The sequence below is a fragment of the Vulpes lagopus genome, chromosome 11, assembly GCF_018345385.1.
Source record: "Vulpes lagopus strain Blue_001 chromosome 11, ASM1834538v1, whole genome shotgun sequence".
Classification (NCBI taxonomy): Eukaryota; Metazoa; Chordata; class Mammalia; order Carnivora; family Canidae; genus Vulpes; species Vulpes lagopus.
In genome coordinates this window covers 61454064-61470415 of record NC_054834.1, presented here as the reverse complement: position 1 = coordinate 61470415, position 16352 = coordinate 61454064, and the positions used below count along the sequence as shown (strand labels likewise).

Sequence of the window (16352 nt, the reverse complement as noted above, 5' to 3'; positions counted from 1 at the left end):
GGTTTACCTAGCAATCCAACTAATGTTTTGCTGGTATCTATTGATTTTATTAGACTGTGTTTCTCTTCATGATAAAGCTCAAGCCACAGAAGCTGGCACTCATCTGTTAATCAAAGTAGATCAAACACTGTGACAAAAACATCCAAAACCAAAGAACTTAATGAGCAGAGTAAAAATTTATTTCCTGCTCATAGCATGGGCCAACGCTGGTCTTTAGAAAGGGCTGTTCCATGCAGGTTTCTTCCACCTTTAGGTCCACCTTTTTCAAGGTCCTTAGAATCTCTCCATTCATCTAACAAATGGAGAAAGGAATAGAGGATTAAGAATCATGGAGATGGGGGTGCACCTGGGTGGCTCAGTTGGTTGAGTGTCTGACTCTTGGTTTCAGCTGGGGTTGTGATCTCAGAGTCATGAGATTGAGCCCCACTCAGGGATTCATGCTCAGCAGGGATTCTGCTTCCCCTCCCTCTCTCTCCCTCTGCCCTTCCCCCTACTCATGCACACGTGTGATCTCTCTCTCTCTCTCTCTCTCTTAAATAAATAAATCTTTTTTAAAAAATTTAGAGAATTATGGGGAGAGGGGAAGGGCCATTACTGGCCAATCCTGAAAGTGGTATGTTCCACTTCTGATCATATTCCATTGGCCAGCCCTTGTTCATATAATCCCAATTTACTGCAAGGGAATCTGGAGAATGTAATCTACTTCTATTCCCAGAAAGAAAAGGAGAACATGAAAAATTGTGAACTCTAATGATCTCTTCTACATCTATGGTTCGTTGCTAAGAAATCACAACTGGATGAGATTACAAAGACTAAGACTTTGTCTCTAAAGGATTCTCTTAATGTATAGATGTGCTGGAAATACTGCTGGACCCTTGGAATGCACAGAAAACCAAACTGAAATGGAGGAAATTTGTGGAAAGGAAATGTAAAGGAAGGGGAAGGTGATCAAGGTAATAGTGGGAGTTAGAGTAACAGTAAACTGGAAGGTCAAATCCCAAAAGATAAAACGCTGGAGTAAAGTCCCCAAAAAAGATTGGCCTGGTAGACACCCTTTATAGAAGACAACCCTCACTTACCCCTGTAGTTGCCATCAGATAATCGTAAACAACTTTTATTAATCCAGAAGCTCCTACAGAGATGAGTATCTTTTTTCTTTGTTGATCGTCCTTTCCTATATTCTGTTCTATTCCCACCACTCAAAATATGTTCTGAATCATTTTCCAATATTAGACATATTTCCCCAAGCATTAAAATTCCAATAAAGGCATAAATTTGTCTTTGGCTAGATCCATCTGCAGACCAAGTGACCATTTACTACCTGGCTCCATCTTTGCTTTGGTATCATTGTTCTCCAGATTTTAGGTACTTTTCACAATGACACCTTTTTTTTTTCCTACCTCTATATTGACTCTACCTTGAGCAAAACCTTTGACTGGGTGGAATTTCAGGTAACCAAAGATGTGTACAGAGTTTGTGTTCCCAGATGACAGCAACCCAGCAAAAGGTGCCCATGAAGCTGCCTCGGACTGTTTACACATGCAAAACAACCCGATCACACACAGTGAGGAAAAGCATTTGAATTCAAGAAAACAGCATTAAATTTATTTCCTTGCAATATGACATTACATAATTACTAGGATTAATCTATATTTTTCTCCAGGTAGAGACATGTCCTTAGGTAACTATTACATATAAACTGATTCTATCTTATCCTACGCAGGTCATGTATACTTGGTCCTACCACCTGTGACTTTTTTCTATATAAGGAAGGTTGATTTTAAATTTCCACAGTATTTTTTAAACAAATAAACATATCTATATATATACAAACCAGCTGGTTTAGGAGTGATCCTGCCATTGTGGACTTCTTTGAGAAACTCAAACTCTTTCAAGTTTGGAAGAGTTGTCAACATAGCTCTTATTCAATAAAGAAGACTATTAGTTCAGTACTGTGTTAGTAATCTATTACTCCAAAACTTAGTGGCTTAAAACAACACATTTGTGTATGTTGGGAACCAGGCATGGCTTAACTAAGTCTTCTGCTTCAGGGTCTCTCACAAGATGACAATCAATGTGTCAGCTGAGAGCTGTTGTCTCATCTCAAGGCTCAACTAGGGAAGGATCTGCTTCCAACTTCACTCACATGATTGCTGGCCAGAACCATGAGCTATTGGACTGAGGGCTTCAGTTCCCTACTGGCTGTTGCTGGAGGCCACCCTCAGGTCCTTGCCATGTGAACCTCTCCAGCATGGCAGCTTCCTTCATCAGAGTGAGAAATCAAGGCAAAAGAATGTGCAGCAAAATAGAAGTCAGTCTTTTATAGCCTAATCTTGGAAGTGACATCCTATCACATTTGCTGTACTCTATTCATTAGAAGCAAGTCACTAAATTCAGTCCACACACAAAAGGAGGGGATTGCACAGGAGCATGAATATCAGGTCCAGGACTGGCAAGTTCTAGAAGTAAATTATGAACAATTATTGCAAATTATGAAAGAAACCTAAAATTAATGTGTTCAGAGAAGGCTACAAAGGACAAAAAAAAGTGGGTAGTAAGAAATGTCCAAGGCAATTCAGATGTATTGGGCCCTTATGACAAGCAGAATAATAGTGCCAGAGACAGCAAGAGAATTATTTATTAATAATAATGATCAGATCAAAATATCAGACTAGATCAACTTTTTTATTTGTTTTAAAATTTTAAGTATTTAAGTAATCTTTATACCAATGCAAGGCTCAAACTCATGACCCCAAGATCAAGAATTGCATGCTCCTCTGACTGAGCCAACCAGGCACACCTCGTATCAACTTTTTTAAAAGATTTTCTTTTTAAGTAATCCCTACACCCAACATGAGGCTTTAACTCACAACCCCAAGATCAAGAGTCACATGCTTTACCAACTGAACCAGCCAGGACCTGCTACTATAGACATTTTAAGTTGGAGGTATGCAATAGTCAAGTGAGACCATCCTTAGATCGATGGTGAGAGACAAGGTTTCAAAAATGATACAGGGAACGAGATGAGGAGCAACCTGCAACTCTCCACTTTCAGGATCTGGAATCATAGGGCCTGGAACATGGTAGATGCTCAAAAAATACTTTGCAATTGGATATTTGATGAATGATAGTACCAACATATCTTCTATCTGCTTATATTCCCTCTTGGTATGAGAAGTTTGGTGGGAAACAAGGAGAAAATGCATTTCCCAAACTTTATGATGATTCTGATGATGCATATCAATAGGACAACAAGCAAACCATCTGCCTAGAAAGAAAAAATTGGAATGGTCTGAAACACACTCTACTGGGAGTTCTGTTCATTTTCCCTGAGTTCCTACATCTTAAAGAGGAAGACTCCTTCAGGCTCTAAGCCCAGGGTCTAGGAGGATTCACCTCCTCTCCTACATTAGGAAAACTACAAAGCCAAAGTGTGTGTGTTTGCACACATCCTCCACTGCATGACTTCTTAATAACACTCAAGGGAGCTTCATCCCAAAAGGAAAGTCTGGCTACTCGAGTGAGCAGTCACAGCCAAAAATAATTCCCTTCGGTGAGCTTCTATGGGTCTGAGGCTGGGAGACTGCTATTCATGTCAGGGACACCACAGAGCAGCGTGATTGGACTGTGGTGGGAAGATGCGGAGGCAATTCTTGGAACTGCCCTTTGCCTCTGACAGTAGGAAAGAAGAAACTGACCCAACCCATCCTCAGATGCATGTCTGCCTTAAAAGAGAATATTCCTTGATAACCAGTGCCAGTGTTTCCTAAGGTCAGTATATGCAACCAAATGGCCAGCTCTACTTCTCAGGTAGGGACTTGAGTTTGGGACCTTTAATGAGGTAATTCTGTTATGAGGGCTCTTTGGTGTGTGCTCATATATCTGACTGTGAGTCTGTGCATGTGTGCCCATGCACAGCCAATTTTGAAACATCACCATGAATTACAGAAGTGTTCTGAATACTGATAATTATGTATATGAAAGCTAGAAGTCATGCTAAGAAGGGGAACTCATTCTTCAACATTAGGAAGGTGACTTGAAGAGCATACCGGGAAATCAGCTTGCAAAGAGATGGGGTGACACCTGCATGCTGGGCAGTTAGGCTGGGGTTTCCCTCAGCTGAGGATTCTGTGAAGCTCAACAAGCCTGTCTACCCAGACATGTTTCTGAAGAAGTGCTCGGGATCTTGAGTTTGTTCTGGCCAGAAACAAAACCAAAGGCCAACTCATAAACGACACTTGTCTGTTTTCCTTCTTTTTTGTTCCAAACAGACATGTTGATACACAAGGACTCTCTTTTAGCCTCTGTGTTTTACTTTCCTAGTTGCACATCCCTTTTGTGCCCAGAAGAGCACCATTTTGGGTCTTTCTTGGTGGTCTGGGTGACTTGGTCACATTCGTGACTAATTTCTGCATAGAACCCCATCCACATGAGTTTCAAAGCCCATTCTCTCGACCCCTATGACAAATGGCCCCTGGGAATTCTTGATGTCAACCATTTTTCTAACCACCACCCATCACGTTAGAGTTAAATATCAAGAAACAACCTGAGGTTTATTGAGATTTGACTGCTGGTAGGCAATGAACAGTACCCAGGCTTGACTAGTCATAAGGCAATTGAGGCAATATTATTTAAACCAATTCAGCATTCAAGCTCCAAAGGCCTAGAAATCGCCCACATCAATGAGTCCCCTTAATATTGCTCTGTGCCATGCAGACCTCGCCTACTTTCAAAAGGACTGAAGGCAGCAAATGCTCCCATTTCACTGATGAAAAGACTGACCTTCCGGGGGTTTCCTGTCTTCAAAGATTCCACCGTCTCTCTGAAGGCACCAGAGCTCCTGTCCCTCAAGCTGGCGTCTTTCCTCTGCACCATAGTGCTTCCTGCCATCATTCAAAATACAAACAAAACAAAATCCTCCGTGCATTATCTAACACACTGCATGTGTTCTAATCATTTTATCTCTAATTTTTTTTAATCTTTACTCAGAAGGAAATGTCTGACCCCTTTAAAAATGAAAAAGGTTTGAAGGCAATGAAACTGTCTGAGAGTGATGGATGGGGCCACAGATCAGTGGCAGGAAGCCTAGACCATTAACTTCTGTGGCTTGGGCTTCAAAGGAAAGAGAAGGCGAAGCTGGTGAGGAGGATGTTCTGCTGCAATGAGAAAATGAGCGAGCGAGTACAGAGCGGTCAGAGGGCCCTGCAGAGCCTGGCAGGCCCCCGCTGGCTTCCAGTGAGAACCCAACACGGAGGGAGGGAGTGCCAGTGACACGAAAGGGTATCCGCCCCAACATTCCTTCCACTAGGGACAAGGACTGTCCAGTAAGTGCTGGCAGTGGGGAAGAGGAGTTGCATCCTGATTTTAACAGAGAGGACCGGGCCCTGAGCAGAGGAGAGTATCCCAGGAGATGGCAAGAGGGCTGGTCAGCGTCACAGAGACCAGGCCTGCTCTGGTCGCTGCTGGCCGGCCATCAGGGAAGTCAGGCTTCGGGGGACCTCGCACACAGACAGAGAGACAGAGGCCGTCCTGCCTGGTGTTTACGTTCAGGGGAACAGTACTCGGGAAAAACTGCATTGAGAAAAACTGCATTGCAAGAAATCTATGTGCACCACTGCAAGCCCTTTTTAGTAAGTGCACCGAGAAAGGGCGCTCAGGGGCCTAGGGCATGTGTGCCCTGCAACACAGCAAATGCTCCTGGCACTCTGGGCTCCCAGGCTGGCATCTTAACGGGGGGCTGGGGCCATCCTAGGAACACGTTCCTCTGCTCCCGGGGCCCTGATAGACGTGGGTCCTGTCTCAGTGCAGAGCTCTGGGCAGAGTCATTCTGCACCAAGAGTTCCACGGCTCTCTAGGGCACGGGAGGCTTTTGGGGGGCAGATGAAATGTTCCTTATCCTGATTGTAGGGATGGCTTCCAGGTCTGTGTATACATCAAAAGGCATCACCTTGTGCCCGTAAATGTATGCACCTTCTCACATGCAAGTTACACTGTAACAAACATGATTTTCTTTTTCAAGAGAAAGAGCTTTTTTTTTTTAAGAGAAAGAGTTGCAAAGGGAGATTTTATTGTAAACGGTTGATAAAATCGCAAAAGCCAGATGCCTGTCACCAACCACCCAAAGCAGTACTTATTGTAGATGTTCTCTTTACAACAGGCTGGGAAGCAAGAGGAAAGCATTGAATTTGCATTTACAGAAAGTGAAGCTTGGTAATAAAAGATTTTCCAAAAATGTGTTTCTTTACAAAATGTAAATGTTCTCAAGTTTTATTTGCTTTTTAAGAAACTAATAGATTTTAGTTCTTAGAGCAGTTAAGGTTTACAGAAACATTAAACAGGGAAGTACAGAGAGCTCTGCACATTCCCTATTCCCAGCAGTTTCTCCATTATTAACACCTTGCATGCGTGTGTGCTACATTCATCAACAACGGAGGGACCAAGCTGGATACGTTTATTGACTAAAGTCCTTAGTATGCATCAGTGTTCAGTCTGAGTGTTGTGCATTCTGTAGATTTAACAAATGCATAATGCCACGTATCCATGATTTAAAAATCTCCAAATATCCCCTATGCCTTCCCTTCTCATCCCTCCCTACCTGCACACCCCAGCCCCTGGCAACCACTAATCTTTCTACTACAATTTGGCCTTTTCCAGAATGACATAGAGTTGGAGTCATACAGTGTGTACCTTTTCAGATGACCTTCTTTCACTTAGCAATATGCATTTAAGGACCCTCTTTGTATTCTCATCAGGGCCTCGATAGCTCATTTCTTATTATAACTGAATAATATTCCATTGTATGGAATGTATCTGCTTTTTAAATGCTGCATTTGATCATTGTTGCAATTATTTCAAAAAACTCTCTTTTATAGGGAAAGTGTAACAGCATCTCCCAGATAATGTTGTAGAGAAGACCGGCCCTGCAAAATGCCAGGAGCTTCTATATGAGGGAACATGTAGTCTGTGGGGACTCAGATTTAAGAATGAAACAAGTCCATTCAAACTTCACAACCTTATGACACAAACATGATTATACCCACTTCTACTGATGAGACACAAGCTCAGAGTCATCTACTAATTGAGCCACTTGCTCAATTAATACTGAATTTATATTCAAATTCAGATCTACCGGTTCCAAAATCTGTGCTTTTTGCACAAAACTGAAACCTCTACAAATAGTGAGATGAGGGGAAGCGTCATCCAAATGTAGGTGATGCGAAGGGAGGGAGCCCAAGAAAAGACAGCCATTTGTCTGGTGTGCTGGGCGATGAAGTGTTTGCCAAGAGCATCACCCAGAGCAGGGACGATAGCTACCACTTGCCAAGTCCCATGGACAAAAGAGAACAAGACACCAAAGAGAAGAAAAACTGAGAACAAAAGCAGCATATGCTTGAACTGTATTAGCTACTGCAAACCTGTTTGTCCTGGGGGGGCGGGGGGGCCACACAGGAAACGGCTTTTTCTGACCTTATCTCAGTGCTGATCATCGAGTACCATGAAATTTTGCACAGACTATGCCCAACAGATTGTCTGCTGTGGAAGATGATGAGAGAAGCCTCTCTAAGCTTCCATGAGAGTCACAGGCTGTTTTATACCTCTCCCCTGTGTGTTTCCCACTTCCTAATGATTAGATACAGGAGTATTTGTTGCAAAACAAAACTATTCTCCTCACTTTTCAGACCATCTAGTGACTTTTCAAGAGGGGATATAGAATATGTAAAATTATGCAAGTGTAAAAAAATGTTTTTATTTCAATTTAATTAGCCAACATTAAGTACACACTTAGTTTCAGATGTAGTGTTCAATGATTTATCAGTTGCATAGGACTCCCAGTGCTCATCACATCACGTGCCCCCCTTCATGCCCATTACCCAGTTACCCCACCCACCCCCATCTCCCCTCCTTCAACCCTCAGTTTGTTTCCTAGAGTTAAGAGTCTCTCATAGCTTTTCTCCCTCTCTGATGACTTTCCATTCCATTTTACTTCCCTTCCCTTATGATCCTCTAAGAATTTAATAGCATACTGATTTAGGTGCTTCGATTAAGCATCCATTGGAAACCCACTCTTTGGTTTGCTCTGAAAGAACTTAAAAAACCCCACTACTGGGGATAACTCACTGAATTGCAGGCATCCCTCCCCAAAAGGAAAATAATTGTAAAAATAACCCCCGAGACACTCCAGTCCTATAACTCACGTTCCTTTTGTTTTTAATGATATACTTTCTATCTTCTATTTTCTCCCCAGGTAGTTGAAGGAGAAAACACATGACACAATGGAGCAGGGAAATTATACCAGAGTGAAAGAATTTATTTTTCAAGGACTGACCCAGTCTCAAGAGCTGAGCTTGGTCTTATTTCTTTTTTTATTTTTGGTGTACACATCAACTGTGATGGGAAACCTCCTCATCATGGTCACTGTGACCTGTGAGTCCCGCCTTCACACCCCCATGTACTTCCTGCTCCGCAACCTCTCAGTCTTGGACATCTGCTTCTCCTCCATCACTGCTCCCAAGGTCCTCGTGGACCTTCTGTCAAGGACAAAGACCATCTCCTTCAATGGTTGCATCACTCAGATGTTCTTCTTCCACCTTCTCGGTGGGGCAGACATTTTTTCTCTCTCTGTGATGGCCTTTGACCGCTACATGGCCATCTCCAAACCCTTGCACTACGTGACCATCATGAGTAGGGGGCGATGCACTGCCCTCATTGTGGCCTCCTGGGTGGGGGGCTTTGTCCACTCCATCGTGCAGATTTCCCTGTTGCTGCCCCTCCCCTTCTGTGGGCCTAATGTTGTTGATGGCTTCTACTGCGATGTCCCCCAGGTCCTCAAACTTGCCTGCACTGACACCTTGGTTCTTGAGGTCTTAATGATTTCCAATAATGGCTTAATCTCTACACTATGGTTTGTCTTCCTCCTCGTGTCCTACACAGTCATTCTGACGATGCTGAGGTCTCATGCTGGGGAGGGCAGGAGGAAAGCCATCTCCACCTGCACTTCCCACATCACTGTGGTGACCCTTCACTTTGTGCCCTGCATCTATGTCTATGCCCGGCCTTTCACTGCCCTCCGCATGGACAGAGCTGTTTCCATCACCTTCACAGTCATCATCCCTGTTCTGAACCCCATGATCTACACCCTGAGGAACCAGGAGATGAAGTCAGCCATGAGGAGACTGAAGAGAAGACTTGGACCTTCTAAAAAAGAATAGATACTATGAAGTCCAGACTGAAAGTCAGAACTGAAAAGTATTTTCTCAACACAGAGTAGAAGACCCCGATCCATAGGCCATCTTGGCCAAAGTTCTCCCTTTGTCCTACAGCAGTGTCCCCGAAAAGGGTGGTGGTCCAAAATAATCTTCTCTGAAAGGTTTTCTCTGGAGAGATTGTTGACCACTAAGGGTCTCGGATCCATAAATTGTTAGCTCTTAATGAGACTCCAAAGCTTACATGGCCCAAACACCTCAGGTGAGGTTTACAGGTGAGGAAATAAGGCCTGAGAGAAAGTTACCTCTCAGTTCTTGAGTTGTGGTTGTTGTTGCCTAATCAGTAATTAGTAAAATGATATCCAGGGAGCAGGAGTCCAGGCTGGAAAGCCCAGCCACCCTTCCCTCTGAGGAAATCATTTTCCATTGTGAACCGTGGAGGATCCAGGTTGCATCTTTCTAGGGAAGCCTCTGAGTTTCCTTTGCAGGAGCTAAGTTCCATGTTTTATCTCAGGCTCTGAGATATCTGAGCCTCAGTTAAGTGCATGTTTTACTACTCCTGCTGCTTCATTCTGGATTTGATAGGGTCTGAAACAAGCTCATCCACAAAAATTTCTCCTCTATTGTAGTATTACAAAAGGTGCTTGCTTGTCTTTATCTGACCAAGGAGTAGATACTTTAAAGCTTCAGGCCCCTCTAAGAATTTCAACATCATTTTTCAGCCATTCATTCCCAGCCACCCTTCCAGAGGAAGGAACCCTATCCTGTATGCATTGCTAGAATGTGCCTGACTCAAGTCCACAGGGAGCAAAGGCTGAAGAATAAATGGACTTTTCATCATCTAGACCTCCTCTTTAAGAGAATAGAATGCAATATTATATTTGAGTTGGTCTCCTGGCAACCTATTAATTTGTCAAGCAAATAGATGAAATTGGTAGTCAACTAAAATTTGGATTGCATTTGGATCCCAATCTTTTCTCCCACGCAATCTCTAACGGATGCATGAAGTAAGGGAAGCAAAGAGTCACTTACATAGCCTGATTCTAAGAAAAACACAAGCAAGGGAAACCTGCTCCAAAATATAGCCCATCCCAAACATCTCTATCACCACTTCATAGTCCTCCCTTGATGCTGGCCCCAAATCCCTGCCCAAAATCTCACTTATTTCATAAGTGAGACACAGTTCATGAGAGACAAGCTAGATAGAACACCACAACTTCAGAAATTAGATATATCTCTGGAGGGCTGTGGCAATCTGCTGGTGGTGATGGTGGAGAGGGAGCAGCTCTGAGTCTATTCTCAGTGGTATCTCTATGGACTAGTCAAAGGCACCAGGTGTCCTCCTAGAATAAAGGAGATGTAGAACAGGAAAGCTGCGTTGGGTGCATGTGAGGAGGTGAGTCCAAGCCCAGGCTGTCAAAGGTAGCCCGACAGACCCAGGTTTGGAAGGATGGAACATTTCAGCACAACACAGCAAGGCGGACACGATGAACAAAATTCACATTCGTTTATACCAGATCCTCGACGCATGGTGCTTTATTAAAGTGTGAAGACTTGGAAGATCTTTTGAAAATTTGCATTTGCTTCTTTGGGGTGGTTGTGACTTCCTGCCTAGAAGTAAAATCATTCACCTCACTTTTGACTTCAGCTTTGACTTTGGTATCTAATCACTGACATAACAGAAACGGCAAGGACAGTTCAAACTTCCCTTTGAACCAGAATACAGAATCACACTGTGCCCGAAGTCATATGTTCTTATCTACTCTGGATAAGAACATATGACTTCCTTGCAAAGCATTTTTCAAAACTTTTATTTAAGTATGGTGGATATACAATGTTATAATAGTTACAGGGGCACCAACTAGTGATTCTACAATTCTGTACATCAAGCAATGCTCACCACAAGAAGTGTCCTCACCATCTGTCACCATAAAAAGTTACTACAGTATTAGTGACTCTATGCCCTACACTATACTTTTCATCTCGGTGACGTATTCACTCTAATCTTTTTTTTTTTTTTTTTTATGATAGTCACAGAGAGAGAGAGAGAGAGAGGCAGAGACACAGGCAGAGGGAGAAGCAGGCTCCATGCACCGGGAGCCTGATGTGCTCCTGATTGATCCTGATGTGGGATTCAATCCCGGGTCTCCAGGATCGCGCCCTGGGCCAAAGGCAGGCGCCAAACCGCTGCGCCACCCAGGGATCCCACGTATTCACTCTATAACTGGAAGCTTGCTCATCCTCCTCCCTGCCCTTACAAATCATTTTTTATTACAAAAAAGAAATACTTTTCTTAAAAATTAAACTTTCCCTTCCTTGTATATTTTTTTTAGCATTTAGTCTTTACCTTCCAGAGGCAAATAATGAATTGAGGATTCACAAGACAAAACAAAACAAAACAAAACGTATATATGTGTATGTCCTGTATGTACACATGTGTGTTTACATATAGACTGTTTAGTACAAGAAAACAACATGTAGCATGTTGTTAATGTTAAAACACACACACTTACTTTTAAGAGACTATTGATTGTAGTGTTCTCAAGACTATGGTACTTTTTTTTTTTTTAAGATTCATTTATTTATTTAAATAATCGTTACCCCCAACGTAAGGCTCATACTCACAACCTGGAAATCAAGAGTCATATGCTCTTCTGACTGAGCCAGTCAGCATCCCAAGACTATGATACTTTAGGGACGCCCAGGGGGCTCAGCTGGTTAAGTGTCCAACTCTTGATTTAGGCTCAGGTCATGACCTCAGGGTTTTGAGATCAAGCCCCACATCCAGCTCCATACTGAGCACAGTTTCTGCTTGATATTCTCTCTCTCCCTCTCCCTCTGCCCCACTCCTGCATACTCTCTAAACAAACAAATAAATAAATAAAATCTTTTTTTTAAGGAGTTTTTTTAACTCAAGCTTTTTTTTTTTTAATTTTATTTATTTATTCATGAGAGACACAGAGAGAGAGAGAGAGAGAGAGAGAGAGAGAGGCAGAGACACAGGTAGAGGGAGAAGCAGGCTCCATGCAGGGAGCCCAACATGGGACTCGATCCAGGGTCTCTAGGATCATGCCCTGGGCTGAAGGCGGCGCTAAACTACTGAGCCACCCAGGCTGCCCTAAATAAATAAAATCTTAAAAAAAAAAAGGACTATAGTACTTTAGAGTCAAGTGGAATATATTAAAATCCCTTTCCCAAGAAAATATGTTTCTTCTCCTTCAAGGTGATGAGCATGTCTTGCTTGACAACAATTTTTTAACATGTGGATTCTAATGTAAAACATTTAAGTTTTTGCTAAATTTTTCAATATCTCCCACATTGGGAAGCTGTATTTCTAAAGAAGCTCCTCTTGATTTAGGATGAGTGTCTATGAAGCAAAATGTTCTATGTTTCCTTACCCCTAAAGGGAGTCCTTCCATTTCTGTGACTCTCCCTTTGGTAGACAGAACTTAACTGAGATTCTTATTTCCCGAGATGAAGTCTCAAAACCTTTATCACATGTATTTTCTTTCCCCCAAATCTCAGATCTTTCTGAGATCCGAGTTGATCTGAGAAACAGAAACGATGTTGCACGTGAACTCTTGCACCCCAGATCAAGAGGAGCAGCTCTGTAGATGTCCCCCTGAGTTCATCCGCAGTCATCTTCAGGGCTCCACAGATAAGAGTTGGAAATCTCTGCGAGGAGCAGCCTGTGTGCTTCCCGGAGCCAGTGGTTCTGCAACTTCAGTGGGCATCGAATCACTGAGCTGTTAAGTTAAAATGCAAACATCCCAGGCACCATCTCCAGGAGATCCAAGAGTTGTCACGGATACCAGGAATCCGCACCCACTTCTGGGCGGCCCTGGTGTGAAGGGCCTCTGTCTCACCACACGGACTGCAGCAACTCTAAGGGGTGTGATGTCATTAGTAGGTCTGCACATGCATTTTTTTTAATGAAATTGAATAGTCAAGGGGAGAATAAAAGAGCATAGAATTCTTCAAATAGTAAAAAAGCATTGTTTCCTCAAAATGTTATTTCGCATATGTCCTTGAGTCTTGATGTAAATAAAACATAGTTATTTGCAGGTGCTTCAGTGAAAAAAAGCTTGAAAACCACTGGGCAGGGCGTACTGTCTGCGTGGACTTTGTGAAGCCCCCAAACCATCAGTTCCAGTTACCAAACCCTCAGACCCATCAATATGGAACAGCAGGCCTTGAGCTCGGCTCCAGTCCCTTTCCCACCGCTGCCCAATGTCAGCACGCAGGGAACAGGTGACAGGAGGAGACATGTTCTGAATCCTGAAGGTCAGTGGGCCTGTCTGAATAAACCAGGAAATTCTAGAAGGCTGAAAGTCCACAGAAGTGGGCAACAGTAGGGGTCCCAAAAGGTGGAGGGTCTCCCATCCTCCTCAGCCCCACATGCTGGACCAACCTCACAACACTGAAAAATCACTTTGCAAAAATCCCACGCCTTTGAGAAAGAACTGACATCCAAGGCAACACGCACCTTTGCTAAAGAAATGAAAATGTGCACCAGACCATGTTAAAGCAGTTATTGTTTACATCCTTTTTAACATAGAACTTGTCAAAAGAAACATCAACCCTGAAGACCAAGACCTCAGAGGCAAGTTTGTTAAAAACTGGTACAATGGGTGACACCAGAAGTAACTGCAGAGGACACTCAACACTTCCCTTTACGGTGACATCTCCCTTCTTCATTTCCTTCTTTTTGCCTTCTTTCTTCCCTTCCTGCCTTCCTCCTCTTCCTCAATCTTCTTTTCCTTCTCTAGGCTCCCACTGTTTCTCTCTCTCTTCCCTCCCCCTCATCCTTTTTTTCATGTCTGATTTCTTCTAAAATTTCTCCTCTGCGTGCATCTCCCTGCTCACCCCTGACTCAGAATGAGGAGGGGACTAGTGTGGTCTCCAAACTCTGCTTGCTCTCAAGTTAGGGTACTTAGGGCAGCCCCTAAGTGGCCCTACAATTCTCACTTCATTAACCTGTCTTTCACTTCTCGCTTCCCATTAATAGTTTGAAAAATGATGTGGAGCTTCTGATGCCTTGAACCCATTCCTTCTCCTTATCCCCTGCGAAGTTAATTTTTTTTTCCTTAAAATTACAAAAAAAAAAAAATTCCTTTGTGTCTTTAGACACAATCACATAGACTTCTTTCTGGATCTGGAGGTTTGACACACCTGCGACTTAGCCTGCTCTATCACTCAGCTTCTATTAGCCCACTATCCCCCAAGAAATGGAAAAAGACTGCAAAAAAAATTATCCAGAGTTCACATAAAACTGTTAATGATCTCAATCTGAATTCCAGTCTCCACTCCATTCTATCATTCCTCCAATAAGTACTTTTTTATGTTTGATGGTTAATTCCGTTTCCATTACTGAAAGCCTGCACTGTGCTAGAAACCTGACCTTTTTTGTCTATTGAGGTATAATTTATATACAGTGATATTCACCGTTGTAAGGTATATAGTCCTATGAGACTTGACTAAGGCATAAAGTCATGTAACCACCATTATAATCAAGATTTTGAGTATTTCCATCACCTCGGAAAGTTCCCTTGTGCCACTTTGCACCCACACTGCTCTCTACCTCCACAGGCAAAATGTCCTCAGTGATGTGAGATCTTGGGGCATCATGTGAAGTCCTCTCAGGCTCCCAGAATGCTGTCTCTGGTCTGTCTTCTGTGCTTACAGTTTTCCCTTTTCCAGAAAGCCATAAGGCTATCTCCCCATATGGCTTATGCCACTCCACATGACACTTCTGAAATGTACCCTGTTCCCAGGGGCATCAGGAGCTCATTCCTTCCTCATGTTGATGGTTTTCCATGGCTTGGCTGCTTCCCCTACTCACCAGTCAAGGACATTTCGCTTGCTTCCAGTTTTTGGAGATGATGACTAATGTTGCTATGAACATTTACACGTAGATCTCTGGGTAAACGTGTGTTTTCGCATCTCTTGGACAAATACCTAAAAATTGGGTTGCTGGCAAAATAAGTGTGTTTACTTTTACAGAAATTTCTAAACTCTTTTCCTAAGTGGTGATACCATGTGCATTCCCACCAGCAACATACGGGAGTTCTTGGTTACGTCTCATCCCTGTCAGCGCTTCGTATTGTTAGCATTAAGATTTTGTTTTTTAAGCATTCTAACAGGTGTGTAGTATAATTTTACAATGCATTTTCCGAATGGCTAATAATGTTGAGTATCTTTCTATGTACTTGCCTGCCATTTGTATTTCTTCTTTGGGAAAATGTCTGTTCAGATCTGTAACCAGTTTTGTATTAGGTTGTTTGTTTTCTTATCATTGCAACATAAGAGGTTTTTTGTTTTTGTTTTTGTTTTTAACAAATTCCGAATACAAGAATTATCAGATAAGATTTTGGCAAATATTTTTCTCCCAATCTGTGACAAGTCTTTTCCTTTAAGAGTATTTTTAGACAAGTAGAAGTTTTGGGGTTAAATTTATTGTTAGTCTTAGGAACACTTTTCATGGCCTATTTAAGAATTTTTTTGCCTAAACAGTAGTCACAAAGATTTTCTCTTATATTTTCCAGAAAAAAATACTTGACAGTTTCAGGCCTATAAAAAAAACCTATCCTTTTGAAGCTTGAAATATGGTGATTTATGACAAGACATTCCCCTGCAAGGTGGGTGCTCTATTTAAAAACCTTGAGAGACAAACTCCAAAAAGGCTGAGCTTCCTCTTTGATGGAAAAGTTACAAAGGAAACCGAATTAAATTTAACTCACAAGAAAAGCAAAAATTTTAAATGCCACTATTCTAAAGGCCCTTTCCTTAGAAATACCTTAACTTCAGGGGCACCAGGGTAGCTCAGTGGTTAAGCATCTGCCTTCAACTCAGGTCCCAATCCCTAGATTCTGGGATTAAGTCTGCATCAGGCTCCTCACAGGGAGCCTTCCTCTCCTCCTGCCTATGTCTCTGCCTCTGTCTGTCTGTGTGTGTGTGTGTGTTGTCAAATAAATAAATAAATAAATAAATAAATAAATAAATAAATAAATAAAATCTTTAAAAAAAACAAAAACAAAAAGGGATCCCTGGGTGGCGCAGCGGTTTGGCACCTGCCTTTGGCCCAGGGCGCAATCCTGGAGACCCAGGATCAAATCCCACGTCGGGCTCCCGGTGCATGGAGCCTGCTTC

General features: G+C 42.6%; 1 protein-coding gene across 1 annotated transcript; it reads left to right on the top strand.

The window, feature by feature from the left end:
- Window positions 1-8273: 8273 nt before the first annotated feature.
- LOC121472065 (olfactory receptor 4D9-like) lies at window positions 8274-9209 on the top strand. Its single transcript, XM_041723056.1, has one exon. The coding sequence runs from the start codon at window positions 8274-8276 to the stop codon at window positions 9207-9209; it is 936 nt and encodes a 311-aa protein (XP_041578990.1).
- Window positions 9210-16352: the final 7143 nt, after the last annotated feature.

Excerpts from the sequence above, each read along its gene's own strand:
- LOC121472065 (XM_041723056.1), top strand. The coding sequence starts at position 8,274 with ATGGAGCAGGGAAATTATACCAGAGTGAAAGAATTTATTTTTCAAGGA.